We start from the raw sequence: 26,056 nt of genomic DNA on the forward strand, positions 1-26,056 counted from the left end.
TTTTTCAAGTGCAACATTGTGTATTTTGTACAAGGAACCTAGCTACCTGGAGTTTCCAATGAAATATTATAAAGAATTGGGGCTTCTTCTCTGCGGGTTTTTCTTAATTACAGGCGATCTGCTTCTTCTTTTTCAGCTGCTTTCATGCTATTTCCAAGCTGTTGCATACCTGGGAACATTCCTAAGATTTTTGTGTGACTTCTATAGAGATAGAAAGAAAGATGCATGAATGACAAGTCATAGTACTTTGACGAGGATATCAATGATCTAATTATACATGGAAACATGAGCAACTTGAAGTGAACTATTGGTAACTTTTTCTTGAACAAAATGATAGCCAAGAACAATTAATGTGCATCATCCAAGAATGAAAGATCGGGTTGGCACATAGACATGTGGCACCAGAACTATCACAAAGGAGGCAAGGAGGTTGACTAAGAGAAATATGCAACTCAAGAAGTTAAATTAAACCACACGAGAGCTCTCTAACCATAGAAAAGCAACCATTCTTTACTTCTTAGAACAGACTAAAATCAAATTTCCACCAAGGAAAAGAACGTAGGTTGAGATGTAGGTGAAATCGTCACAATTGCCCATCTAGTCAACATCGGAGTAAGTATAAGACAAAGTAGTTGACAGCACCGTAGGAAAAGACCATGAGTCATGGTATGATTGAGATAACAAAGCAAGCACTTGGCACTTGGCACTTGTCTAATGATTTTGAGTGGGTGAATGCATGAATTGAGCTAGTTTTTTAATAGCATAAGCAACATCCAGCTAAGTGAGTGACAAATACTGGAGACCACCCAGAAGGTTATAGATTGAGAGGCATCTATGAGTGAGGAACCAACTTTGAGGAAAAGCCATGTGGTAGTGCTTAGGGTTGTTGATAAAAAATCTTTGTTGTAATTAAAATATTAAAGTCTAATACATGATAATCTTCACAAAAATAATTAGAGATGAAGTTATTGCAACTTTATAGTATTTCGGGTTGTTGTCCTCTAGGATCAACTCTAATGTATTTGTTTGTTTTTATATTAAAATGACTAATTATTTGGTAAAGTTAATGAAACCTTAATTTGAAATAAATAAAAGTAAAATATGGATGGTAAAATGTTTGACAAAATTAAACAAAATGAAAATAAAATAAAAGAAACCATCTACAAAGATCACAAGTTTGATTTTGAATCCATTGAGAGAACGTGATATTTTTGCTACTTTAGGGATCAAAGAGTCTATCGAAGATTAAATTGTATCTTAAGATTAAACTAAATCTTAAGATCAATTTAAGTTTAGAATTCTAACTTGTAAAATTTAATTTGGATCTCAAAAATATTTTGAATCATCCCTAATCTTTATTTCTCGTTTTGACATTCAAGCCCTACATTAATCATTAAGTTTTATCTCAATCTCATGTATGATCAATCAAAACGAGTTAACCAATGATCAAGAGGCGATTAAGCATCGTTAGAACCAAGTTAAGCATTGATCATCCCTTAATAGAGAGGAACTATGCAGATAATACCTTCAATCATAATGAAAAAGAAAAATTAGAGTTTAGATTTAGAATTTGTTGTCCCTCCACACATTCCTCATATGGTTTCTCCATCTCCCTTGTTTCTTTCTTTGGATCACATAAAACTAGCTAAACATAGTGGTCCTCACAACCCATGTATGATTGCCAAGAAAATAGAATGGAAAATAATAGAAAATAAAGGAAAACCTAAAACTTTATTGAAGAATTTTTAGAGGAGAGATCAATCTCTCTTCCTTCATTCCATCTCTTCAAAACTTGGGACTAAGAAAGTTTATATAGTAAATTCAATAACTTAACATGTGGCACACTTCCATTGGCCACTTATTCCAAAGAAAAGTCATAAACAACCTAGAAGACTCAAAATATTAATTAATGAGTATCATACTTTTTGAATTAGATGGAGGCACTTAGAGCTCATTTCAATGTGTTTTGGAGCTCAAAACTCAATCATTAGTAGTTGAGTTCAAAATTAGAGTGAGTTTGAAATCAATTTCGAACTTATAAGTACCAAAACTAAATTAGCTCAAAATTGAATGGGTGAATTCAAAATTCCAACCCATTTCAAACTTACCCATTGCCTATGCTGATTTTCCATGTATTCGAGTTTGGAAATAGGTGTTTCAACTTTCTTGTTCAAAATAGGTATAAAAATTCAAAGTAAGCCTCTACCAAAAATATCCTTGCATTCCTTTCAGTTTTAAACAACTAAAAACCATCAAACTTAGTTGTTCAATTTTAAACTCACCATCCCTTTATGCTAATTTTGGTTTCAAATGACAAATTTTTCTTCTTTTAACTTTGATTTGCAAACCATTTGAACTGTTGGATTTTTGACTTCTTGAGCTGCAAAATCATGTGTACCATGCCCTAAAATAATGTTGGGAAGTGCTTCAAGATTTATTGCAAATTTAGGGTATGTTTTGTTGTCAAGTTTTGAGTTCCAAAATTTCAGGTGAACTTAATTGCATTTTGCTTCAAACCTCATCTGTTCTGGTTGGTTGACCTCTATCACAATCCATTGCTAAGAACTCCAAATTGCTTCATTCCTTGGTTGTGAATCATGTAAGGTGCATGCATCTATTCTTAGGGCTCTTTAGTTCTAATGCTACGGAAAAACATGGTGTCAAAAACTAATATGATTAGATTTAGAGAATATTGAAATCATACTTGCGATATGGATGTTCTTAGATCAGTTCCAATCCGATGAAGTCCTCAAAAATGTTGTAGAGTTAGTCTACCTAGTGTCGTTCCACTTAATCTCTCCTCACACAGATCCAGACACGAGAAAAGTGTGGGCTTTTCTTTTCTTCCTTGAGGAAGGTTAAGATTTCTTTTTGGTGGCTCTTTGGAAGATGATAAACAAAAGTCTGAAACCATAACCCCTAAGGGGGTATTTATAGGGCTCCTTGTGAGCTTAAATGACTTAAGTCCAAATTAAACTTGGGTCACCTAATCCAACCCACCTAGGTTCTAATTAATTATTTTACCCTATTAGGTTTCAATTAAATAATTAGCTTAGTCTACAAAGATAATTCATAAGATCTAGTGCAACCTTGCGCTTTTACCAAAATGGCTTTATGCACACTTATGAACCTAAAACCTAAATCCCTTAAATAAAATGTGTCTCCATGAATTAGGAGCTTAAGTAGGGACATTGAGACCTGTAGGAAAATATTGGTTACCTTAGAGTCTAATTCTGAAGTTGGTTCAACACTCCACTAAAGAGAATGAACTCCACTTCAATATCTTATGAAATTACAACAAGACGAAACTCGGGTCCGTGACCTACTATCCATTACACCTCATGAATTGGTATTCATAATCTAACAAGATTGTGCTATCAACCTATCAAGATTACCTATTCAATCCTTGAATTACATATTCTCATATTATGTGAACTCTACCACCAAGGAGCATATGTCAAATTCCATTAAATGAATTGCTATGACTATAGTTCTTCTAATCACGTGTCCTTTGGATCACCTAAGGGGATACACTGTTTCAATCTCATGAAATATCATGGTGCTTCTATTGAGAATACATATTGCCACTAGCCTCAATCATTAGTAACCTAATTTGTAGGGATATATAACCATATTTTAAACTTTGTGGGGGATTGTTGAAAGAAAATTTAAAATTTTAATTATTTTTAAATGGAATAAAAATATTTTATACAAATTTGTTTGTTAAGGCAACATTTCTTTATTTGTAATTGATAACCTTAAATATTTTCAACCATTATGTTTAAAGTATGAGCTTTAATGGGAATTATCTATTATATTTATAACATTGTCTTCTCATGTCTACCTTTAAATGGGAAGTCTACCTTACACCTATTGTAGTGACTAGGAAAAATTTTGTTAACTCACTCAAACTTAAGATTTTTTTTTTTCTAATTGTTTTATTATGTTCTTAATGAGATATGAACGGTTTAATCAGTCTTCCTATAAAGTGCTCATATGGAAGACATTGTTAAGAGCTATTGGGGTCGCATTTTGGAGCAACTATCAACCATTGGTATCTAATCATGGGAAGATGATAGTAGCTTTAAGACAATGTGTCTATACGTACCTCTCCAAATCAGACCAACTTTTTCTTATATTTTTTTAATTTGTTTATTTTAGTATTGATCAATTTTAAATTTATGTGAATTTATCTATTTTCTATATTTTCATTGTAAGTATAAAGTATTTATAACATTTTGGACCGATCCCATTAATAAGTGTGAATAATGAGATTTTCAGTTTTTTTTTTTTTTTTTTTTTCTATAGGAATGCCAATAAGGGCAAGTTCATTAACTAGTCCCCTAATTTTGGCAAGATAAACACTAGTTGATTGAGAACCATGAGTCACAAGAGTGAGTTGCTTAGTCAAGCACATCATTCTTGAGGAGACATTAACATAGAGCTAGCTTTGAGACTCATTACCATGCTTCAACCGGTATGATGGAGGAAAAGACTAGCAGGATTACTTGAAGTATAAGAGATGAGATGATACCATTTAATAAAAGCTTGTCTTGTCACTTCCAAAAGAGATGTTTTGGATTTGGAACAAATTTCCCCATTAACCACATTATACTCTAATGGGCAACAGTTATATCCATCCATAAACCTTAAGCAAATCATACACAAAGAAAAGAACATCAAAATGGGTAATTGGAAGGAAATAATTTCACTAAAAGTTAAACATAGTTAATAGCAATGAGATTATTTTGTGTTGGAGTATTTGTGACAAAGGTTTCATTATAAGAGAAAGTAACAATTTTGTCAACCTTGGTTGTAAAGATCCGCTCTCAACTATGTAGATATTGTCTGCTTTAAGCTTAAATGACCCTCATGGCTTTAAAACACGTTTACAAATTTAAGAGGAGTTCATACATATATAACTTAAAAAAACTTTTTCTTTTATTCGATGTGAGATATCACACTCAACTCCTATGCAAACACAACATTCTTATTGTTTCCCATTGGATTATAAAGTTAAACCATGGTTTTAAAAACAAGACCGGACCTGCCGGTCCAACTGCTGGTCGATCACGATTCCGGTCTGGTCCAATCAATTAGCTCGAAAATAGGTTGAATCGGAATCGGACCAGTTGAACAGATAGTCCGACCAAAGAAGAGGATGAATCGGCCGGTTCCATCCGAACCGGACGGTTCAATTAATTTTTTTTTAAAAAAAATTTACAGTATCAAAATGATGTCATTTTGATGCTTCTGACATCAAAACGACGTCGTTTTGAAGGATATAAAAACTCTAAACCCCTCCTCCTCCATCTGAACTTCGGTAAAGAAGCTACCACCCCCTCAACGCGTTGCAACACCCACGCCAACTCCCACCGGCGGTCTCCTCGGCCGATACACCGCCTACCCGCTCGATCAGCCGCCCCGGCGCAGAACCCACTGCAACCATCCCCTCATTTCTTCCTCCATCGCGTTGTTTCCGCTACAACCATCCCCCCTTTCTTCTTCCCTTGTAGATCCCCCTATTGCAAAGCCCCCTCCCGGTGGTCAAAGCGTCCCCTCATCCCTCCCCTTTCTTCTTCCCTCGCAGATCCCCCCGCTGCAAAGCCCCCTCCCAACTATCAAGGTTTATAATTTGAGTGTATTTGCCTAGACATAAAATTGCAGGACCTACCACCAAAACGGGTTTTTGCTAACTTTGTTCTTTGCAATTTGATGCTCCATTTGGTGATCATGAACTTCCTAGGTTAAATTTTAGGAGGAATACCTGCTCCAATCTTGACAATGAGTGTTATATGAATAGTTATGTGACTATTTTTCTTAGGGCATGTAATATGGAGATCACCATTTTACAATTGGTGACCTGTTGGAATTTTTGAGGTTTTTTTTTTTTTTTTACTCGAATTTAGCAGTCATACTTATCTATTATATTAAACAAATGAATTGGAGTATCATTGCTCAAAAATAAATATTAAAATTTTAAATTAAAATTATGATTTTAATTTAAATTTCTAATTTGAAACTAATTTTCTATTTTTAAATAAAATTTTAATTTTTAAATAATATATCAATTATTATTTTTATTTTTATAATTATTTTATATTTTAATAATTTATAAATTGTATATTTATGACGTCACTGGTTTGACCGTTGGTCCGATCACTGAACCGTGAACTAATAACTTTTCTGGTTCAATGACCGGTCCGATTATGAAAACATTGGGTTAAACAGACTGACACTCCTTATGGGGCCAAATAAACCCTCACAGTGAAGTCAATGATCAGTTCTAATACTATTTGTAACAACCTGGTTCTAACCATATAGATATTATTCACTTTTAGACTCTTAGGACTTTAAAACACATTTATAAGGATAAGAAGAATTCATATATATATAACACTAAGAACATTTTCTCTTATTCGATGTGGGATATCACATTGGTAATAATTTGAAAGAAAAAGACATCACTAGAGTTTGAATAAAAAAACTTATGAAAGCATAATTTTGGTCTAATACCATATGGAGATAGAAGAATGATGAATTAAAAGATATATTCTATTACTCCTTATTTAAAACTTTATACAAGAACATATTGTGAGTTATATATAAGGAAAAGAAGATATTCATTTTAAGAAATTATAATAACAAATATTTATATGGAAAAATCATCCTACAATTAGGTATTGACATTTTATTGCCCTTAAAGGGTGGAATCATTAATTAGAGGGATTTCTATCCATTAACTTCATTAGCAGTGAGTATAAAAATTAATAAATTTGCAAATTGGTATTGATGGAGTGGTTCGATTTGGGTTTTTAAAAAAATCACATAAATTGACCCAAAAAAATGAAGATTTTGGATAAAACATTAGTAAATGATAAAACAACCAATGATACATATGGGAAATGTTAAATGTCACAACTGTTGTACAATTTGTTCATGCATAAAGAGTTAGCAGTGCTCCCAACTGTTCTGTGGTTTAGGTTATGCAACAAACACCTTCTGCTTGACCGAGGAAAACCTACAAAACAAAGGATGCCTGAGGAGGGTCTCGAGGATCTCTCTCCAGTGGCTCAGTCAGTATTCGTTTCATAGAAGAAAAAGATCAGAGGAAGAGAAGAAGCCCCTTGCCTGTCTAGGGTTGTTTTCTTTTATAGCCAGAATGCTCCCCAGTCTATGGGCACTTTACTTAGCATAGTGTGAGCCTGTAGGATGAAATGGGCTTGGCCCAAATGCTGGATTGGGGGCCTGCTTTATTGCTGATGCACAGACCATGGGTTACAATGGGTCCCTAATAATGCCCTCCTTTTTTCCGAACAAGCTCGACATGACTAGGAGAGCTAGGCGGAAAAGGAAATATTTTGTGTGGTTTTATTGTGTATATCAAGAAAATATTGCATGGTAGAGGGTATATTCAGGGATGATTGTGTAAATCACATTTTAGTGTAGGGAAAAGTCATTGATTCTCCCGTACCTTGCATCTTTAAGTTGCCCCTTGATTGTGTTCATCCTCTCTCTCTCTCTCTCTGGCCTTGAACGGGCTCTATGGCCTTGAGCTGGCACTATGGCTTTAAGAGGGCAGTAGGCCTTAAGTAGGCATTGTGGCCTTTGAGCGAGCACTAGGGCTTTGAGTGGGCATTTCGCCTTTGAAGTTAGATGACCTTCCTTGGATTTTTTATTGGGTCAATGACTTTAGGTGGTGGGCATGTCGCCTTTGGAAGGTACACAATGCTCCTGGGGCTTTCGGCTAATGGGACATGACAAACTTTGTTTTGGGATTCGTTCCTTGTATGTGCCCTGATGCAGCCCTTGGTATTTAAGCTTTGTCAAAAAAAAAATTGTCGACAAATCATCAAAATGTTCGTAATATATTGTAACTTTTTGTGAGTCAAGCCTATCCCTTCCACCAGCCAATATTTTGGCAAGACTTTTTGCAATTTTTTCATTACTTATGGTAACATGTCAGCCAGAAACTCCAAATTTAAAACCTTGTTGTGTAGGCGGGCAAGATCCTCGAGCTCTTAGAAACAATTTCTGTGCTTAAACAGCTTCCTTAAAAGTGCTTATAATTCTCTACGTACATTCACAATTTTAAAAAAAACGATATAGGACCAGAAAAGCCAGCTTCGATCAAGCCCTCATCAATTCACTCTTTTTTTTCTTTTTTCTTTTTTTATCTGATCAAGACTTTCAGCAGTTTAAAAGTTGGCCAAGCAACAAACCAGATTTGATCAAAGTTGGCCTAGAATTTGGGTGCTTAATTCATAATCAATTTCATGCTGCTTGGATGAGCATAATTGTGAAATTATTTCAAGAAATCATGATCTATGTCTTTTGCTATTGGTAAGTATAAAATTCGAAAATTATTTTTAAAAATAATTTAATCATAATTTTTTTTTTTTTTTTTTTTTTTATGAAATGGATATTTGTAATTATATTGTTTTGAAAATAAAGGATTTTAAATTTATTAAAATATTATTTGAAAAAATAGTTTTAGTGGTTTTTAGATTTTAAGTTTAACTTTTTAAATTCTTAATTAATTTTATTATTTAATTTTTAATTATAATTGTATTTATAAAATAGAAAGTAAAATTTTAATTTTAACTCTATACTTTGTTATAATTTTATTTAATACTTTACTTGTAAAATATTTTCAATCTTTATAATGAAATATATAAAATTTTACTTTAATTAGTGATTCAAAAATTTTAATCTATACTTTGTATAATTTTTAAATATGTAAAATTAATAAATTTGATGAAATGAAAGTTTAGTTAATCTTAGTTTTAATAATAATAAAACAATATTTTTGAACTAATAGTTTATTCTTAGAGCATTTAGACAAGAATATGTTGAAAATAATAATAAGAAAGATGAATCAAGTAAAGGGTAATCAAGAAAAAGAAAAAATATCTTAAAGAGAAGATCAATCAAAACCATTTGCATTAGGTTTATTGCAATTGCATTAGTCTTTTAAAAGCACCTTATTTCATCTCATTATTCTAAATTGATTTTATCTTTACAAATTGGATGAACTCATGCTTGAGGAAAAACTTAAGTTTATATTTTATTAAAATAATCTTAAAAAATTATTTAAAAGTAAAGAAGTTTGACTAAGGTTGGCAATGGGGAAGGTTTGGGATTGGACACCCCCCTATCCCATTCCTGTCCCAATCAAATAATTTTTTCTCATCTCTGTCCCAAACCCAACATGGACAGGTTGATACATTCCCATCCCCATTTAATAGAAGACTTGTAATCTCATTCTTGCCCGTTAATGTAAACCCCAAATTGTAGATCTATCATGGATTTGGCCCCTCCTAAGGCAAATCCCTAAGACAAGACCTTGTCAAATCCTCACTTCATCTTCTTCACTTTCAAGGCTTTCATATTCTTCCCAAATTGCAAAAATTCTTCTATTTCTTCTACAATTTTGTAGAGTTTAAAATTCGATGATTCTATAGCAGTTGCGAAGGGGTTTCGATGGTTGAGATTGAAACAAGAAGGATGGGGTTTCAGTTTATGAATTGGAGGAAGAGGAAATTGATGAAGTGAGGTCATATTCAAGGGGTTAGTGATTGTGATTGAAACAAAAAAAAAGGTCACAATTGATGTGTGTAAGGAAGAAGGAATAGGGCAGAAAGTGGGAGAGAGGAGTTGTTTGCTCTTTGCATTTGAATATGAGAAATGGATTTCAATTGCTTTGCATGTTCAAATATGGTTTAGGACAGATATTTAGGAAAGGAAATATCTAAAGGGATTTTTTGCTACTTTTACATTCAAGGTGGGACGGACTGGGTTAGTATAAAACTCATACCGCCTGAACCCGATTCAGGTTTTCGAGAATGTACCCAAACACATCCCATCTTCGAATGTAATATTTTCATACTCGTCCCAATAGGGTTGGGATGGGCAAGTGACCCAAATAGCCCATGAAATTGCCATCCCTACGTTTGGCCATAGTTTGTTACCCTTGACTTGGTTTCAAAACTTGCATTTTTAGTTCAATCGATCGAGGTTTGGTTTGGGGGGAATCGATTGAGTTGGTTGGCTCAAATAATCCTATCCCTCAAAGGTCAGAAGACTGCTTCAATCAATCGAACTCTAGGTGGCCTAACAATTACCTATTGTGCCTTCTAATGCACCATTCTAATGCCCGATGGTCAGTACCCTATTCAATCAGTAAACTCTTAATCATGTTTAATAATTAGTTTAGACTTTGTATTGTAAAAAAAATACAAAGTTTCAAATGTTTCATGAATATTATTTAAGCATTAAAAGAATGCTTAACTTTTAATCGTATCCATTTGAGTGAATATTATAAACTATAAATCCTTCATTTATTTTCATATTTTATGAAGGTACTTTCGAACCATAATCCAAAGGAAAAAGTCTGTAGACTTTATCTTAAAAAATCTTGATTATAAAGGGTGCTTGGAATCATAATCCATGAGGTTGATTGAAGCCTCAAATTCAAGAGGTTTGATTTACCTCACTCTTTTCATTAAATCCTTTCTTTTTTGTTTAAATAATGCTGTGTTGGTTGAATATTACAACAGGTCACGAATGTTTATTAGTTATTAATATGGATATGCCAGATGAATAGCCCCAAAATTAGGGTTATGTTGACCAAAAACAAAAAGTAAAATTTATGGGGTGAGAAGAAAAACATATCTTCGTTGATGTTTTCCTTTAACTGTAGCTTCGAGTCTCTAATTCTGCCATCTCTAGATATGTCCAAGCAGGGAAATGCCTGGTGCGCAGAAGAACAAACGACTGAGTAGCAAATATATAAGCTGCTTTCATCTTTCATCTTCTTCTAGGGAGGATGTCTGAGAATGAAAAATCATGGAAGGGTAGGCCTGCAACAAAGAGAGGATGTAGAAATAAATCCATGACTCGCAAAACAAATATACCCAGATCTAATCTCTCCCGGAATGGATAAACATTGATTAAGCCCGTCTCATAAAGGTGAGATTAGCATCAACTTTTTGAATAATGTTCAATTCACATGTGGAGTTATTACAGGGGTTTATTTATTCATCTTTTAATCTTTGAGGTGCTTCACATACTCTTTTGGGTGAGAGACTGCACTATAATGTGTTCTGAACTAATCCTGGAAACTATAAATGTATCATGAATGAACAAATTGCGTTTATTTTTCACGAGTATATGTGGGTATGAACAATGTGAGATTGACCTAAAAAATGATCTTAATCCCCTTTGGAGCTCTAAATAGGAGAAGGGTTTTTGAGCTGAATGATCCAACCCTCAACATTTGTATCCATATTTCAGAATTTTTAACTCTTGTAAAAATACCATCATACCGAAAAGAAATCTCATACCTTCTTGTTCGCCTAAAATGTAAAATGGAATATGAGCAATCATCTTTTTGCTGCCTTCACTCCAGTTGACAGTGCCTGGATTCTGCATATGTCCATGAGAAGGTCGTGAAGGCCCCAAAACAGACAAACATATTGCTGGTTCATTCATTAAGCCCAAATAATCATGTGCACGTCTCCAAACCCTCGCATCAGACATTCGAGATCGAGCTACCTAAAATGCATTCAATATAACTTGCTTTAGCACAAACCAATGTACAGACCTTGGCAAAACCTGATAAACAAAATATTACAGTTAAAACCTGATAAACAGACCTTGGCTAGAGATACACGTGCTCTTGGTAATAATTCACGGTGGTATGTGGCAAGCTTTGCAATAGCAGTCACAACAAAACATAGAAGCCTTGACTGTGATGATTTTCTGAAAGTTGCACCATCGGAGCTAAGAGCTGACTCCTGCCTTAAGCCCAGGCGACTTCCCAGACAAATAGAAGAGATAAAAATCAGCATGTAAATAGCCAACATTACAATGCAAATCTCAGAAAGTGCAAATAGAAGGGCTATTAAAACACCTACCTAGAAGAAAGGTTTTCATACAAAAGTAGTTCTAAACTCTCGAAAAGCTCACGAGCTGCATCTCCATGTGATGCACCACCTCCTCCATGCTCCCCAATGGCCCAACACAATTGCAATGCCAATTCTGTCTGTGGGAGAAAACTAATAAAGAAAAAGTTGTTCAACATCGCCTAGAGCAGCAGGAGGAAGACAACTGACCTTTGCAGTGCTGTCATAAGCTTCTGCAAGTCTGTCCATTATAGGCTTCTGCAAGGGATTTAAGATGATCACAACTGTGCAATACATAGGAGTAGAAAAGGTTCAAGTTTTCTACAAAAGATCCATCAGAAGTACATTAAAAGACACAGATATATTGCATAGTTTGTAGCTATAACAAATGCATACACTCTTCTGACAATTATCACTTACACAAGCATACCCAACATATATAATAAAACAGAGGGTAAACCACACTTTAATAAGCAATAAGGCTCATTATAAAGGCCTCATTTAGTTTCACTGCTATAAATCCCTCCATATTATGGTATATTGTCCAAGAAAATCACACCTTGTCCATATAAGAAAATTCCAATAGCCAATAAAGATTTTCATATTAGCATGGAAGGAATAGTTTTCTACCCAATAAAATTACAACAGTTTAACACTTTCAGAAGATGTACAGACACAATCAGGGTGCTGGGGTCTATCCAGCAAGCTACAACTCATCTTCCCCAGTTTGTACTAGTTTTTATGGTGTAACCTATTTAATTCATTCTTCTAATAGTTAGGATAAGGTTTTAGTTAGGTGCCACATATACTTATCTATCAAATTCTACAATTCCAGTTTCGGACTATCATTATTCTAATTATCTTACTACCATTTAAACTTATTTCAAAATTTTAGTAGGTATGGTGGACCATTCATCCAAGTGGTTGAAATACTATCACTACAGCATTAAATATACAAACAAGATTGGAAAATACCTTCAGCAGTGCAATAAAATCTGGAGATCGCTGGAATGCAGCAAGCATAAATTCTAAGAGCCTCTTTCGAACCTACAAAGATATATAATTCAGAAATCCAAAGCTCTACCAACTTTATAAACTTGTAATTCATTGTAAGAATCTCCCAGCAAAAAATCCTTGATTTGGAAAACATATCATATCAGTAACTTAAGGTCATAAATACAAATGCAGCTTCCAAGTTCAAGCAGCAACAGTTTTATTGCATTTAGAAAAACAAGAATGTACAGAAGAAGCTAAGAGAATAGGTAACATTAGATACAAAAGAGGCTACATTACAAAAATAAAAAATATCTAATATTTGTGCATGCATTGGTAACTTATCACACTCTTTATTTCTTGATAATGCAACTTTTATTAATAAAGTAAGATGTATAATCAATGCAAAGCAGGAAAATCATAAGCAGGCAGCTGTAAAAAATTTAATCTTGGAAATGTTGTTTCAGTAAAGACAATAAGCCAACAGGAACACTCTTTGCATCAGGGAGTACATTTGGATTGATAGTTCCCTTTTTGAGGAATCCTAGAAAATCAAATCCCCAGAAATTCAAATTTTTGGATTAGAATTTAAGTTCTAACAAATTCGTGGGGGTATGTTGGTAATGGTGGGTGTAGAGATAGGAAGGGTGCAAGACATTGAGGTCTAGGCAGTTGTCATGGTGGTCATAGTGGCAGCTATGGCAGTAGGCCAGCAATTCCCTTTCGTGAAGTGCCAAAAAGGTGGAAACTGATCCTGAATAATTTGATGTCCAATGGTGAACTTAAATTCCTTCTTTCTCAATGTCCAAACGCACCCAAGACAACCAAAGGTGGCCTTCTAAAAAATGTCTTTTCTAATCTCCTGAATCTCCTTCAGTTTCCAGGCATGACAAGGTACTTGTTTCTTTCAGTATGTTATTGCCTTTACAAATAAAAATTCGAAAAGCAAACCAAAACAAGAAATTCCATTCAAAAGAAAGAGAACCTTAAAACTATATGAAAAGCTATTCAAGTACCTCATAAGAGAAAATTTTGTCGGGAAATATTGTAGCATTCCTTGTCATAATTAGGGGAAGTAATGCGCAGATTAAAGCTGCAATAGAAATGTAGAAATTCAGAATTGCCACCACATTAGCAGGCTAATGATACATCTTATAAATGCCTTCTGCAAATGCAAGCTTCCTATACAATGAAATTTGATGTCAAGCAAATATGAAGATAAAAGTGGTAACAACATACAATTATTGACATCACGTAATGCAATAGCAAAATACATATCAAGAACCCGAGGTGCCATATTGAGTGATTGTTTAAGCCTATCAGACTGAGGGGTATTAATGGCAGCCTGTAGAGCTGCAGCAATTCCAGGAGAAGTCCAGTGCCGTTCCTGAATACAACATAGGTTGTTAATAACCATTATTTCTTCAACTCTCAGGTTGATTGTCAAAGAAAATCCTAAATAAGTCAGTTATACCATGTATAAATATATTATTGCAAATGGAAATAGTCCCTGTTTGAAAAAATCAAGTAGAGAAAAAACCATGACTAAATATAGAGTTGTCCAACGCTAGAGGTAGGCCCATGACAAGCTCCAGGTATTAATATTACTGAACTCTGACTCTTGGGGAGAAAAGGTATATCCATGGCATCAACATATTGTAATAAGCTCCAACACAAAGAAACAATAATACTAAATGGGAAAAATTAATTCAGGGTGTACATGTACATATATATCCATATTTTGTTCTTTTTTCATTGCACCTTGTTTTAGTTGCAACCCACTTCCTATCCATCTATCAGAGAGAGAGAGAGAGAGAATAATAATCTTAGGAAGAATCAAGATTCCTTGGTATTCCTACACTACACTTGCTACACAAAATGTAATGTAAAAGTAAGACAAAGACAAAACCATACAGCAAGGCCATCATTCTCATCTTTAAGAAGGTCAAAAAACAATGGATCAGCTACATCTATTGCATTGCTATCCTCAGATTCAGAGTCTCCTCCTCCATCTCCTATTGTTGAACCAGTATAAGCTTCATCCATTAGCGCAAGTAGCATCTGCATTCATGCATTTGGTATCCTCAATTGAACTATTAGCTTAATTTAACTTCCATTTATGTAAGATGTCATAAGTTTTAAAAATAACCTCAGGAGCCGTACTCTTCTGAATTGAAGCTATGCTACTACCAATCAGTGGTCCAGAGCTACGTTCTACCTTCTCCAATGCCACTACCAATACTGTGAAAAATGAGAAAAAAGAAATGTCAAAACATGTAAGTTGAAAAAAAAAATATCAATTCATAATGCCCTAGAACATGGTTCAACATTCCAAATCGCAAGGCCAATTATCAAAATCACAGGCAAGATCTTTGCATGCATCATTAACTAAGGAAAAAATATATTACAAGTTTGTGGGAAATACAACTGACGTGTTTCTTTTTTAGGAAAAGAACAAAAGAATGTTGAGAGAAAAGTTGCTTTACAAACACTTTGACCATCACAGCTGCTCCCTTCAAACATGAACAAGTTGACATGGCTTTTTCCCCCTTTTTTCATAGATTAGTTTAAGAAATGCTATCACACGACGCAAAACAAAAATTCAAAATAAATACAAATCTTGATCATTATGTATTTTCTTTCATGTTCCGTAAAGAAAATAAATTCTAAAGAACCCAAACATCGAACTTGGAAAAGGATTATTCAACTTTTGTTTTTCCTGTGTATAGACATTTTCAAAGCTTTTGGCATGTCCTGTAGCTATGTTAAATGTGATGCTCTTGTGCACACCAACAGATAATTGAATATAGCAAACATGTCTACAGTCTTCAACAAGATTATCTATAAAGCTTCTAAAGGTAAAATGACCCAAAAGATCACAAGAACACCATATAAAAGAAATAAAAACAGAATGAAGTAGTTAGTGGCAAGCAATAAAACAAAATAAAAAATAAAAACACTCACTTGGCAAGTCCAACACTGATGGGAACAGTGGAAGAAATGACCCAGGAGATATTAATCCTGGGAAAACCTTTATAAATGATTTCTCTAATCTGCATGACAAAATAGATATTAAAACATTTTTTATCCTCAATTCAATCCAGTTAGATGTGATATTAAAAAAAATCTGCTATGAAGCATTCTCTAAAACAAGTCACCATCTGTTGCATATGAATCATAATCACGATAGGTAAACAAGATTTTGCCAACCACAGGGATCATACCCAAAACACTTCAAATTAGTTATAGCAGAGGAGCAGCATTGACTACAGTTAAGAGGAAAAAGAGGCGTGAAAGACACAGTCCCAACATTTTTTATACACCTATATTAGAATTTAAAGCATATGAAAAAAATCAACAAAGAGTAGTTCCAATTCTACCATATTAAATCTGATTGGCCATGACAAGATAACAAAAGAGCAATATATAAAACTAGGGATACAGAAGCAATCATGAACTGCTTCACACATAAATCACAGTTCCATCAATTAGTATTAATATCTTACCCAAAACTTCAAAACAAATAAATAAGGACCTTTTTCAGTTGACATTAAAATAGAGACAAAATAGGAAGCTTACTTCTCTCCATTCCAAGCAATCAGCTTCAGCAGTAATGGAAAAAACTGCAAACACATTAAGATTAGATGAAGATAAAAGTGATCATAACATTTAATTCTTTTTATTAGAAAAAGATTGAGTACTAAGCTTAATTCACTTGGGCTTTTTAAATTTGATATCTTCGTCCTCACTTAAATATAGAACCTCTCGATCTTGTCAAGCCAAAAATTGAAACCCATGTTCTGTTCCAAGTTTCCTATTTCTTTGATAAATTTTCATCCATAATTATACAAAAGGCTTAGTGGAGAAAGAAAATATGAGCTGTTTGTTTCAGACGTTGCAAGCCACAAATACTTAAATAAGACCATGGATTTTTATTTTTATTTTCCATCTTTATCTTTCTTAAGTCGGGAATTTCTGGAGGTTAGAACCAAATCCAATTTAACCCACCAAAGACTACTATCTTGCAGGATCAGCATAGGGGAATCAGCCAAGATCAGCCTGTACAGCCTGAAATTTAAGCTGGTCAACCAAGGCAGTACTTGGGCAGATATCAAGCCTGAAGTTGTGGTTAGCCCTAGACTGGCCCAATGTAATTTTCTATACATAGTTGGGGCACTCAAACTCAGGCTAATTCTCTAGGCTGTTCTCTGAAAAATATGATCGGTAAGTTTAGGTGAAGAAATAAAATGAAGGTAAAGCTTCGAAAGGCTCATGCTGGGTATCTACAGTTAGTCTGTTAGAGCTGAGTTTGGCTGGGTTTAACCCTGACTAGCCTGAACAGACAGTAAGCCCTAGGTGGATATGTATGAAGGTGTTTCCATGGCTAAGCATTCCCTTGACATGGCTCAACAGTGCCGTGTTTTTATGGTTAAGTAACATAAATATATCTTATCACAATACAGGTATTATAGATAACTACAACTGTTGTATCATAACAACTACACAATAAGTGGCAAAATTCAAAACAAGTTTCTCTCCATCAGGTTCCAAATTTTCTTTCATTTCAGCAGGAAATATTTGAATCTCTGAGCATACCTGTGGCAGTAACGTCGGGAAAGAAGTTAAAATCTTCTTGTTGTTCCAAATCAGAAAATCAAGCGTTGCTTTTGCAACAACAGGGTCTGCAAACTCACTGCAATACATAGTTGGTGTGTGACAACCATTGAATTTGTGGTTATAAAGAATTCTATGTTAAGAAAAGGCATGTCAAATATAAGAATATGCAAGATAAACACATGCCTAAAAAGGAAGGAAAAAAAATACAAACTAACATGGAAATCAAAACAATGTCCCAAATTGATTTGTTAATTGTACTACTTAATACTTGAGGAGAGAAAAGCAACAGCAAGATCTACAAAGCAATTATTTGCTTCATCTCATCTAATGAAATTTCATAATTTTGGAGCACCTTCTAGAACTCACTGAAACTTTCTCTATTAATCTAATATTTTTGGGCCTATCAAAACTCATCTCAAGTATAAAACTTAAGATTACATTTGACGAAGCAATTTGTAGTGTTATGACTAGGATTGAAACTTGAATGCTATTATGAAATCCCTGTAGATGTTCTGCACAACTGAATGGCTACATGGTTTGGCATTTACATGTAAATCATCAAGAAGTGCAATCTACTCATGATAAGAGCTACATGGTCTAGAAGAAGAATTTGGCTCATAGTTTGATGAACATCAGATAGTATTGTGAAATTGTAACCATTGTTCTCCACCACAATGTGAACCAGTGACTAAATACTTTTTGCATGCAAATTTTCATTAATTGAAATCCAACCTCCATGTGGATTAGATGGTTGTGAAGAAGAAAAAGAAGCATTTGGCATGATCTCTCACCAAAAAGGCTGTAAATTGCAAAGAAGAACAAGAAATCCAAATTAATCAAGCGACTAATCAAGTTGTAAGAACCATGAAATGAGCCCAAGGAATGGAGTTGATCAATCAACCAAATTTGATGATCTTTGATCCATTCAACCATTTTAATGGAGCTTAAAAATGTTAAAGGTGTTCTATTTAAACAAAACTAGATCTTGGAATCAGACACCAGTTCATTTAATACCAAAGATTTATTTGAACAAACAACACAAAGGGACCTGGGTTCCTTCATTTTGTTGGGGATAAAGTTGTTTCCTCTTATTTTGTTTGGAGCTTCAAACAATGAATGAAATGAGAGGAAACAATTCTACCTCAATTGCTTGGGGTTTGGAGAGCTCCATCAAAGGCAAAATCTTGTGGCAAATCGTTTGTCTTTCGTTCATACGGTTTGTGTGGAAGGAAAGAAATGTTAGTATTCTCAAGGACAAGTGGAGGGCTTCAAAGACAATTTGGGATCTAATTCATTTCTATCCATCTTTTTAGGCCTCCTTTACCAACGCATTGAAGGGCATCTCTCTCAAATGTTATTCAGCTCAACTGGCATTCAATGTGTAGGCCATAAGAGTTTGAATAATGAAGAGAGGAGATTTGTACTAATTCTATCTGATTGAGATGCTGTTATGCCATGCCTCATGGTTATTAAGATGTTTAAAACCTCATTCGATTGAGAGGTTTTGTACTGATTTTTCTCTATCATTTCTGCATTGATGCATAGGTCTTCTTAGTATACAAGAATAGGTCTTTCATTTTTGTTTAGCTTTTGTAAATCTGGGGAGGATTGCTCATCACTTTGTCCATTCTAATACAATCTTGTCTCCGATATAAAAAAAAATTCTACCCCAAGTTCTTCTCCATCCTTTCTAGGGATTCAACCATTTAGATCAGTCCAAGTTTCAAAATAATAAATAAAACAAGAGGATTTGATTGTATCACCAACTTCTCCTCCAGTTGCTCTAGGGCATTCGACTGTTTGGATTGGTCCAAGTTCCAGAAGAATGAATAAAATAAAAGGAAAACAATTGTATCCCCAACTTTTTCTCCTGTTTCTATACTGAAAATACAGGAGAAAATGTTTAGTTTCTTCTTTATGCTCTCCTCAATTGTATTTTCTTTTCCTCTTTTTTAGGCAACTAAACAAACCATAATGGACCAATAGACACACAATCATGCCTACTATCCCCAAGAACAGCAGTAGAAATAACTGACAGGTATCTATTAAGAAGGGATCTTTAAACCAAAGAATGCAGAAATAACTATTACAATGAAAGTATTAAATATATCATTACCGGCTCAAGCATGATCGAAAAAATGTCCTTAGAGATGGATCAGCATCATGTAGAACAATCTCACCAAAATCAAGGAAAAACTGAAGAATGGCCTGATGGATAAACCAAAAAAAGATTATGAGTGACAAGGCCACTTTTGTAACACAAAAGATGTCAATTACTTTATTAGGTGGCCAACACAGTAGCTGAAATCAAGTCTAAAAATAACTAAATTACCAGAAAAAGGTAACTGAGAATCTGTGGCACTTTTAGCAACAGCGTTGTCTAATGGCTAAGGTTTTTATAGTGTGTGAACATAAGAGAGAGCAAAGTACGCTGAAGGAGTTAGTATTTCCAAGCAACAGTATGCCATTTCAAATATAAAACCCAGAAGTTTCCAGCTGTTTCTCAGTGATCAAACAGCACTCACAACTGTCTTCTTCCAATCATTAATAAAAAAAATATAACTTAAATTTCTTAAAAACCAAATAGCGCATTAATGTTCATGACTAGCCCACAAATCTTTGCTAAAATTGTCAGTTCAAATACAGAAAATAAATAAATAAATTAGAGAGCAAAAAATAAAACATAAAAAATTTAGAGGAAAGCGCAAACCAGAAAGAGAAGGCCATTAGAGGTTCGAGACTGCGAAACGGAAGCTACCAATCTCTGAAAGATCTTATTGATCTGCGGATAAACCCTAGCCACCAAATCCTCAGATTCCTCTGATTTACACAATTCATAAAGCTTCCTCAGCTGATCAAACAAACACACACACAAAAACCTCATCCATCAAAATAAAAAAGAAAATACAAATATATGCACAATATACAGATGTGTGAGGATTTGTGGTAGAGAGAACAGACGGATGGGAGAAGATTGGGATCGGAGGCGGGGTCGGCGGAGAAATTAGAGTCTCTGGCGGTGGCAGAGAGGGATCTCAGATGAAACTCCCAGTCTTTGTCTCGATCAACCATTTTGGAAGCAGATCAAATTGTTTTTCTTGTTTTGGAATATGAATTTGAAGTGTTTTCACCGTTTTCAGTGCTTTCCTCTATCAGTGACGATTGGTCACGCTTCGGTTCGTTATGAGACGACGTCGTTTTCTTCGACGTGCTACGTGGGTAAAAATCGTGACCGTTGTTCGTGTCTTAATAATTCCCCCTTTTCTTAAGATGAAATAATCTCATATTTTTTAATTTAACATCTCTACCTTTTTATTTCTTTTTATTTGAAGAATAACTCATTTTTAAGATAAATATTCTTAATTACTTTAAGTATTTACATATACATCTTAAAAGAAATGGTTATTTTTACGACAAAAAGAATATGATATTTTCATTAAAATAAAACAAAAAAAAAATGACGGGTTATATTTTTAAAATTGAGTTTTTAATAATCATTTTGATGAATAACCTCTCTTTTTTTTTCTTAAAAAAAATATTTACGCCCACAAGATAATGTGCATATCGAAAAAACAACTTCGCACCTATTTAAACCTTAAAAACTTTTAAATACATCCACCTTGCGATTTTGGATAGCCCGTCCCAAGAAGGTATCTACAAACCTATCTAGAAAATTTTTCCCTATTCATTAGTAGTGATGTTAGAATGAAGTTATGTTGTCATAAAGTATTATGTTGCTTAAGAGGCTTATGTTAACAGGCTAGCCTACCCCACTTTAAGGTGGGCTTGGTCCAGCACAAACAAGTTGGTGAATTAGTTAAGGTCTGTCTTGTAGGCCCGTCAATTTAATGGACTAGACCCGAGCCCAGTTTTGTGTACTGAAAGCTTGATGATCAACTCAAGAAAGACATTTTTTTTTTCCGATGTTGATTGCAATTGAGCTAATTGCCAACATTGTCACAACCTGAGCTTGGGCCCGTCAATTACAGATTGTCGTGGGCTTAAACCAACTCTCATTAAGCCAAAAAACCTTCACTTGGCCCATTGTCTTTCAAATAAGAAAGATATATTTAATATTTTCTACAAATAAAAAATGAAAAAATTGTTACAAAGGTTCTTATTTCAGGAAAAAACATATAATGATAAAAGAACTCACAACCCAATTGATCTCACTAGTATCTACAACAAACGGTTAGGATCATTGGATTTACCTCTTAACACATTTCTTCTCAACCACAAACCCTAGTTATTTGAAGTCTATTGTAGCTATGTTCATATTAATTTCATTTTTTTTTTTGTATTTTGTTTGAATCCATATAACATAGAACATGAAAATCTATTTTCACTTAGGGCTTATTCATATATAATTTTTTTTATAAAAAAAACTTCTTGTAAAAATGGTTAAAAAACAATTAGGAAAAATGTAAGTGCAATTTAAAAATGAAAAAATTATGAAAAACTGTAATATAAATGGAGGACAAAAAAAAATTGAACACATGGTGTCCAGTCTTGAAATGGTGGACATAAATGAGACATCCAACCCTTTAATTTCAAATATCATAACTATGTTCAGTCCTTAAGTGTTGGATATAGCTATCTCCAATCTTCTAAAAGTAGACATCATAGGTTCTAATTATTTTTTTATTTTTTGTGTTCAAAAGTACTTTTTGGAATTTTACCAAGAGACATTTATATCTTAAAAAGTTTGATGGATGCAAAGAGAGTTTAGATTGATGCATTTATAAATCTCATATTAAATTATTTTATTCTTTTAATCAAATGACCTATAGAAAAAAGGGGAATTTATGTAACCATACACCAAGGGGCAAAATTTTGCCCTTTGGAAACTTAACTTTTTACTTTTCAAATTCAATCGATTTTGTGAAAAATAAATCACCTTTCATACACTGTAATAGTAATATTGAGGGCCCTTCCAAAAATACCCTCATACACTTTGACATAATCAATTACTCAGAAAAGTCATGTTCCACTTAAGCCAATGACATGGCTCATATGACATGTAGACACTCCATGTGGTAATATTTAAAAAAAAATATTTATTAAAATATAATAGTGAGATTTACCCGAAATCATTTCTTCTGTGTTAAATCAAAACCCTAAATCTCTTCTTCTCTCTTTGAACCAAACCCCCCAAATCCCTTCTTCTCTCTTGAACCAAACCCTAACTCCAAAAACCCGTATTTTTTCACTTTCTTTCACAGCCACAATTCGCGAGGGGAACTTGCAGTGAAAACAAAGAGAGGTGGTCTGAACTGAGAGGAGCTTTCCCAGGTACGAATGTAATGGATTTATGAGTTAATTTGGGTTGATATTGTTGCTTGTTGAGATCTTTGACAGAAAATTGGGTAATTTTTTAAAAATATCACCGAGATTTTGGTATTAATGGGTATTTTTTACCCATTTTTCAGAAAAAAAAAATACGGGAAATGTCACTGAAACTAGTGAGGTTGTAAGTTTGTAACTGTCAAAAAATAAAAATAAAATTCTAGGGTTTAAGCTGTAGGTCTTAAAAAGAGGCTTTGATGGAAATAAAAGGAAAAATTGATTAATTAAAGAAATAGTGTATTTGAACTCCACTTACCAGTCCAGCCCGCACACGCACACATATCCACAATTTGAGGGCAAAGGTTGTGGTTTTCAACGTGGCTCAAAAATCGTGGATTTAGGGTTTGTAGAATTTAAATCCAATGGCACAAAAGCAATCAATTTAAAGAAATGGTGTATTTGAACTCCACTTACCAGCACACGCACACAGATCCACAATTTGAGGGCAAAGGTTGTGGTTTTCAGCGTGGCTCAAAAATGGTGGATTTAGGGTTTGTAGAATTTAAATCCAATGGCACAAAAGCAAATAGAACCCTAGAACAGATCCAGAAAACACAGGGAGCAACAAAATAAAAGCATTTTTTTTTTTTGGTTTTCCTTAGGAGTTTTGATGGATATTTCTTAGAAATCAAACGAAGATGAATTTTCCCGGAAATGGAATGGGGGATGGATTTTCTTGGGAAGCAAACTAGGGTTGAAAAGAAATATTAATAACATGATTAGATTAGTACCTGCTAGGATTGAGAGTGGCAGAGGAAAATAGGGAATGATGCTTGCCTGGAGAAGAATTCAGCAAAGGGGCTTCTTGATGCCTCACTCGTGGTGGCCGTCTTTTGTTTGTTTTTTAGATATAGTATAGAAATAAAAAGGAAACAAATCATAAGAACAATATTATAAATCAAAATTATTAATTATTAATTATCCATCTTTATTTTGGTTAAATCAAAATTTCAGTTTTTATCAGTAATATTTTATAAATTAAAATTAATTTGATAAGATAAATTATTAATAATATTAATTATTTAAATAAATTAATGTTAATAGAAAATTTTGTTACCATATATTTTTAATACAAATGTAGAAAATTTTTAAATGGTAGGTTACTCTTTTCTTTTAGTAGTTTTGTAACTTCATTAATTTTGTAAACCAACTCTTTTTGTTGTTTGATGGATATTGTAGTTTAAAATGTGAAATGGTCTCTATTTGTTTATGTAGATTTGTTTCGATTATGACAATTCATCTTGATGGCGCTAACTTCATGGGTCATATGAAGTGAATTGTAGGATTACGTACTTTTTAGTGAAACAGAGGTTTGAGGACTATGATTTTTATTGAATTGAATTTTGATATGTCATATTTTCTTTTATAGCTATTTTTGTAACCATATCAATGTTGGGGCCACCGATCTTGTTGTTTGTTGAATAAAGTAGTTTAAAACAATATGGCTTTTATTTATCAATATAAAAAAAATATTATATTTTAATTTACAAAAAAATCAAAATTTACATGAACATATATATACATTATATATATATATATATATATATATATATATATATATATATACAAAAACTAACCTCCTTAATTCTGGAGCTTATCCGTTACAAGAACTTTTTTTCTTAAAACTGATTGGTTGACAAAGAAAATTCCAATATTATCTTCATTTATTTAAAAATAATTTAAAATGCATGCACTTTTTAATTTATGATTTAATTATTCCCAAAAATAGTCATTTACTTGTCATGTCATCCTAATCCATTGACAATTAGAATCCTTTGAATAAATATTTCCATTCTTTTTAGATATTTTATTATTATTATTATTATTATTATTATTATTATTATTATTATTATTATTATTATTATTATTACTTTATTATTTTATTATTTTATTATTTGGGAATTTTTTTTTCTCTAGAAACATTATAAAGTAAGAATTTGAAAAAAAAAAAAACAGAATTTATTATAGTATTAAAAAGTTAAAAATAGATTCATATTCTTGATAATAAATAAACCAATAATAAATTTCTATTTATTATATAATATTAATAATTGTTTAATATAATAATAAATAAAATTTGTTATAATATTAAAATAATTATATATTACGAAGTTTATTCTTTATTATATAATAAACAATCTTATTACTTTTTGAATTGGTAATTATGATTAAATATGATTTGTTTGACAATATTTCATAAACTTTTAGAAAACTAAAATAAGAATCCTATAAGGTGTTTGTTTCTAAAGGAAAAAAAATCTTAAATAATAAAATAATAAAAATAAAAAAAAATCTAAAATAATAAGGAAACATTTATATGGAGGAGTGTAGTTGTCAATTGATTTGAATAACATAAAAAATAAAATGACATTTTTTGGAATAATTGGATAACTCAGTGCATGTATTTCAAATTATTTTTAAATAGATGAAGATAATACTAATTTAAAATATTTGGGATTCTTTTTACCATATATTTTCTTATTAGTAAATCAAATCCCACTTTTCCCTAAACTATATTGATTTGGTTAGATGAGTATGTAACTTTGAGCCATACCATTTGTTTAATCGGCTGACCCACTAAAATGCACATTGTTTTTTTTTTTTGGCAGTGGGTATCATAGTGGGTGACCCTATATATAATAATTTCACCCTTATTGATAACCATATTATTGACAGGCTAGAGGAAATTGATCTCAATGATTTTCATTTACCTGATGTAACAAAATGTTTCCCATTTCTTTGTTAATATATGTTATATTTGTGTAATAATTATGATGAATGTATATAGGAACACTATATTCACGTTCACATGTCTTTAACATTTGATTAATTTATTAATGAATTATGGTTGTTTAATGTATTGATAATATGAACATACGGTGTCGTTGTTCTGGCCGTAGATTCCTCTCTGGAATCCATTTACTCTCAAAAGTGAAGAATGATGTAATAAGAGAACTTGGTTTTGGTGGGCCAATCGCGGCCCCTACATGTAAAGGTTGGCCACGATTATGCCCACTAGTTAACAATCTTGTTTTTTTTGCCAAGGACGCCATATGAATCTATGTCACTTCAATGCCATCTTTGAACAATAATGACCAAGGTACATATTTTGCTATTACAATTACATTATCATGTAACATATCCCATAATATTGAAGAACAACATACAATCACAATATATGTACACCAAACACT

At 33.0% G+C, this 26,056-nt stretch overlaps 1 protein-coding gene across 1 annotated transcript; it reads right to left on the bottom strand.

The window, feature by feature from the left end:
• Window positions 1-10,459: 10,459 nt before the first annotated feature.
• Window positions 10,460-20,656, bottom strand: LOC117909284 (AP-5 complex subunit zeta-1). Its single transcript, XM_034823246.1, has 16 exons — window positions 20,478-20,656; window positions 20,227-20,367; window positions 19,633-19,724; window positions 17,496-17,592; window positions 16,479-16,522; window positions 15,864-15,952; window positions 15,049-15,140; window positions 14,814-14,960; window positions 14,139-14,286; window positions 13,916-13,992; window positions 12,882-12,953; window positions 12,117-12,164; window positions 11,919-12,046; window positions 11,658-11,817; window positions 11,346-11,556; window positions 10,460-10,862 (listed from the first exon to the last, which is right to left on the bottom strand). Exons 1-16 carry the CDS (start codon window positions 20,586-20,588, stop codon window positions 10,810-10,812), a joined length of 1,710 nt encoding a protein of 569 aa, XP_034679137.1. The 5' UTR covers window positions 20,589-20,656; the 3' UTR covers window positions 10,460-10,809.
• Window positions 20,657-26,056: the final 5,400 nt, after the last annotated feature.

This window comes from Vitis riparia, chromosome 19 (genome assembly GCF_004353265.1).
Source record: "Vitis riparia cultivar Riparia Gloire de Montpellier isolate 1030 chromosome 19, EGFV_Vit.rip_1.0, whole genome shotgun sequence".
Classification (NCBI taxonomy): domain Eukaryota; kingdom Viridiplantae; phylum Streptophyta; class Magnoliopsida; order Vitales; family Vitaceae; genus Vitis; species Vitis riparia.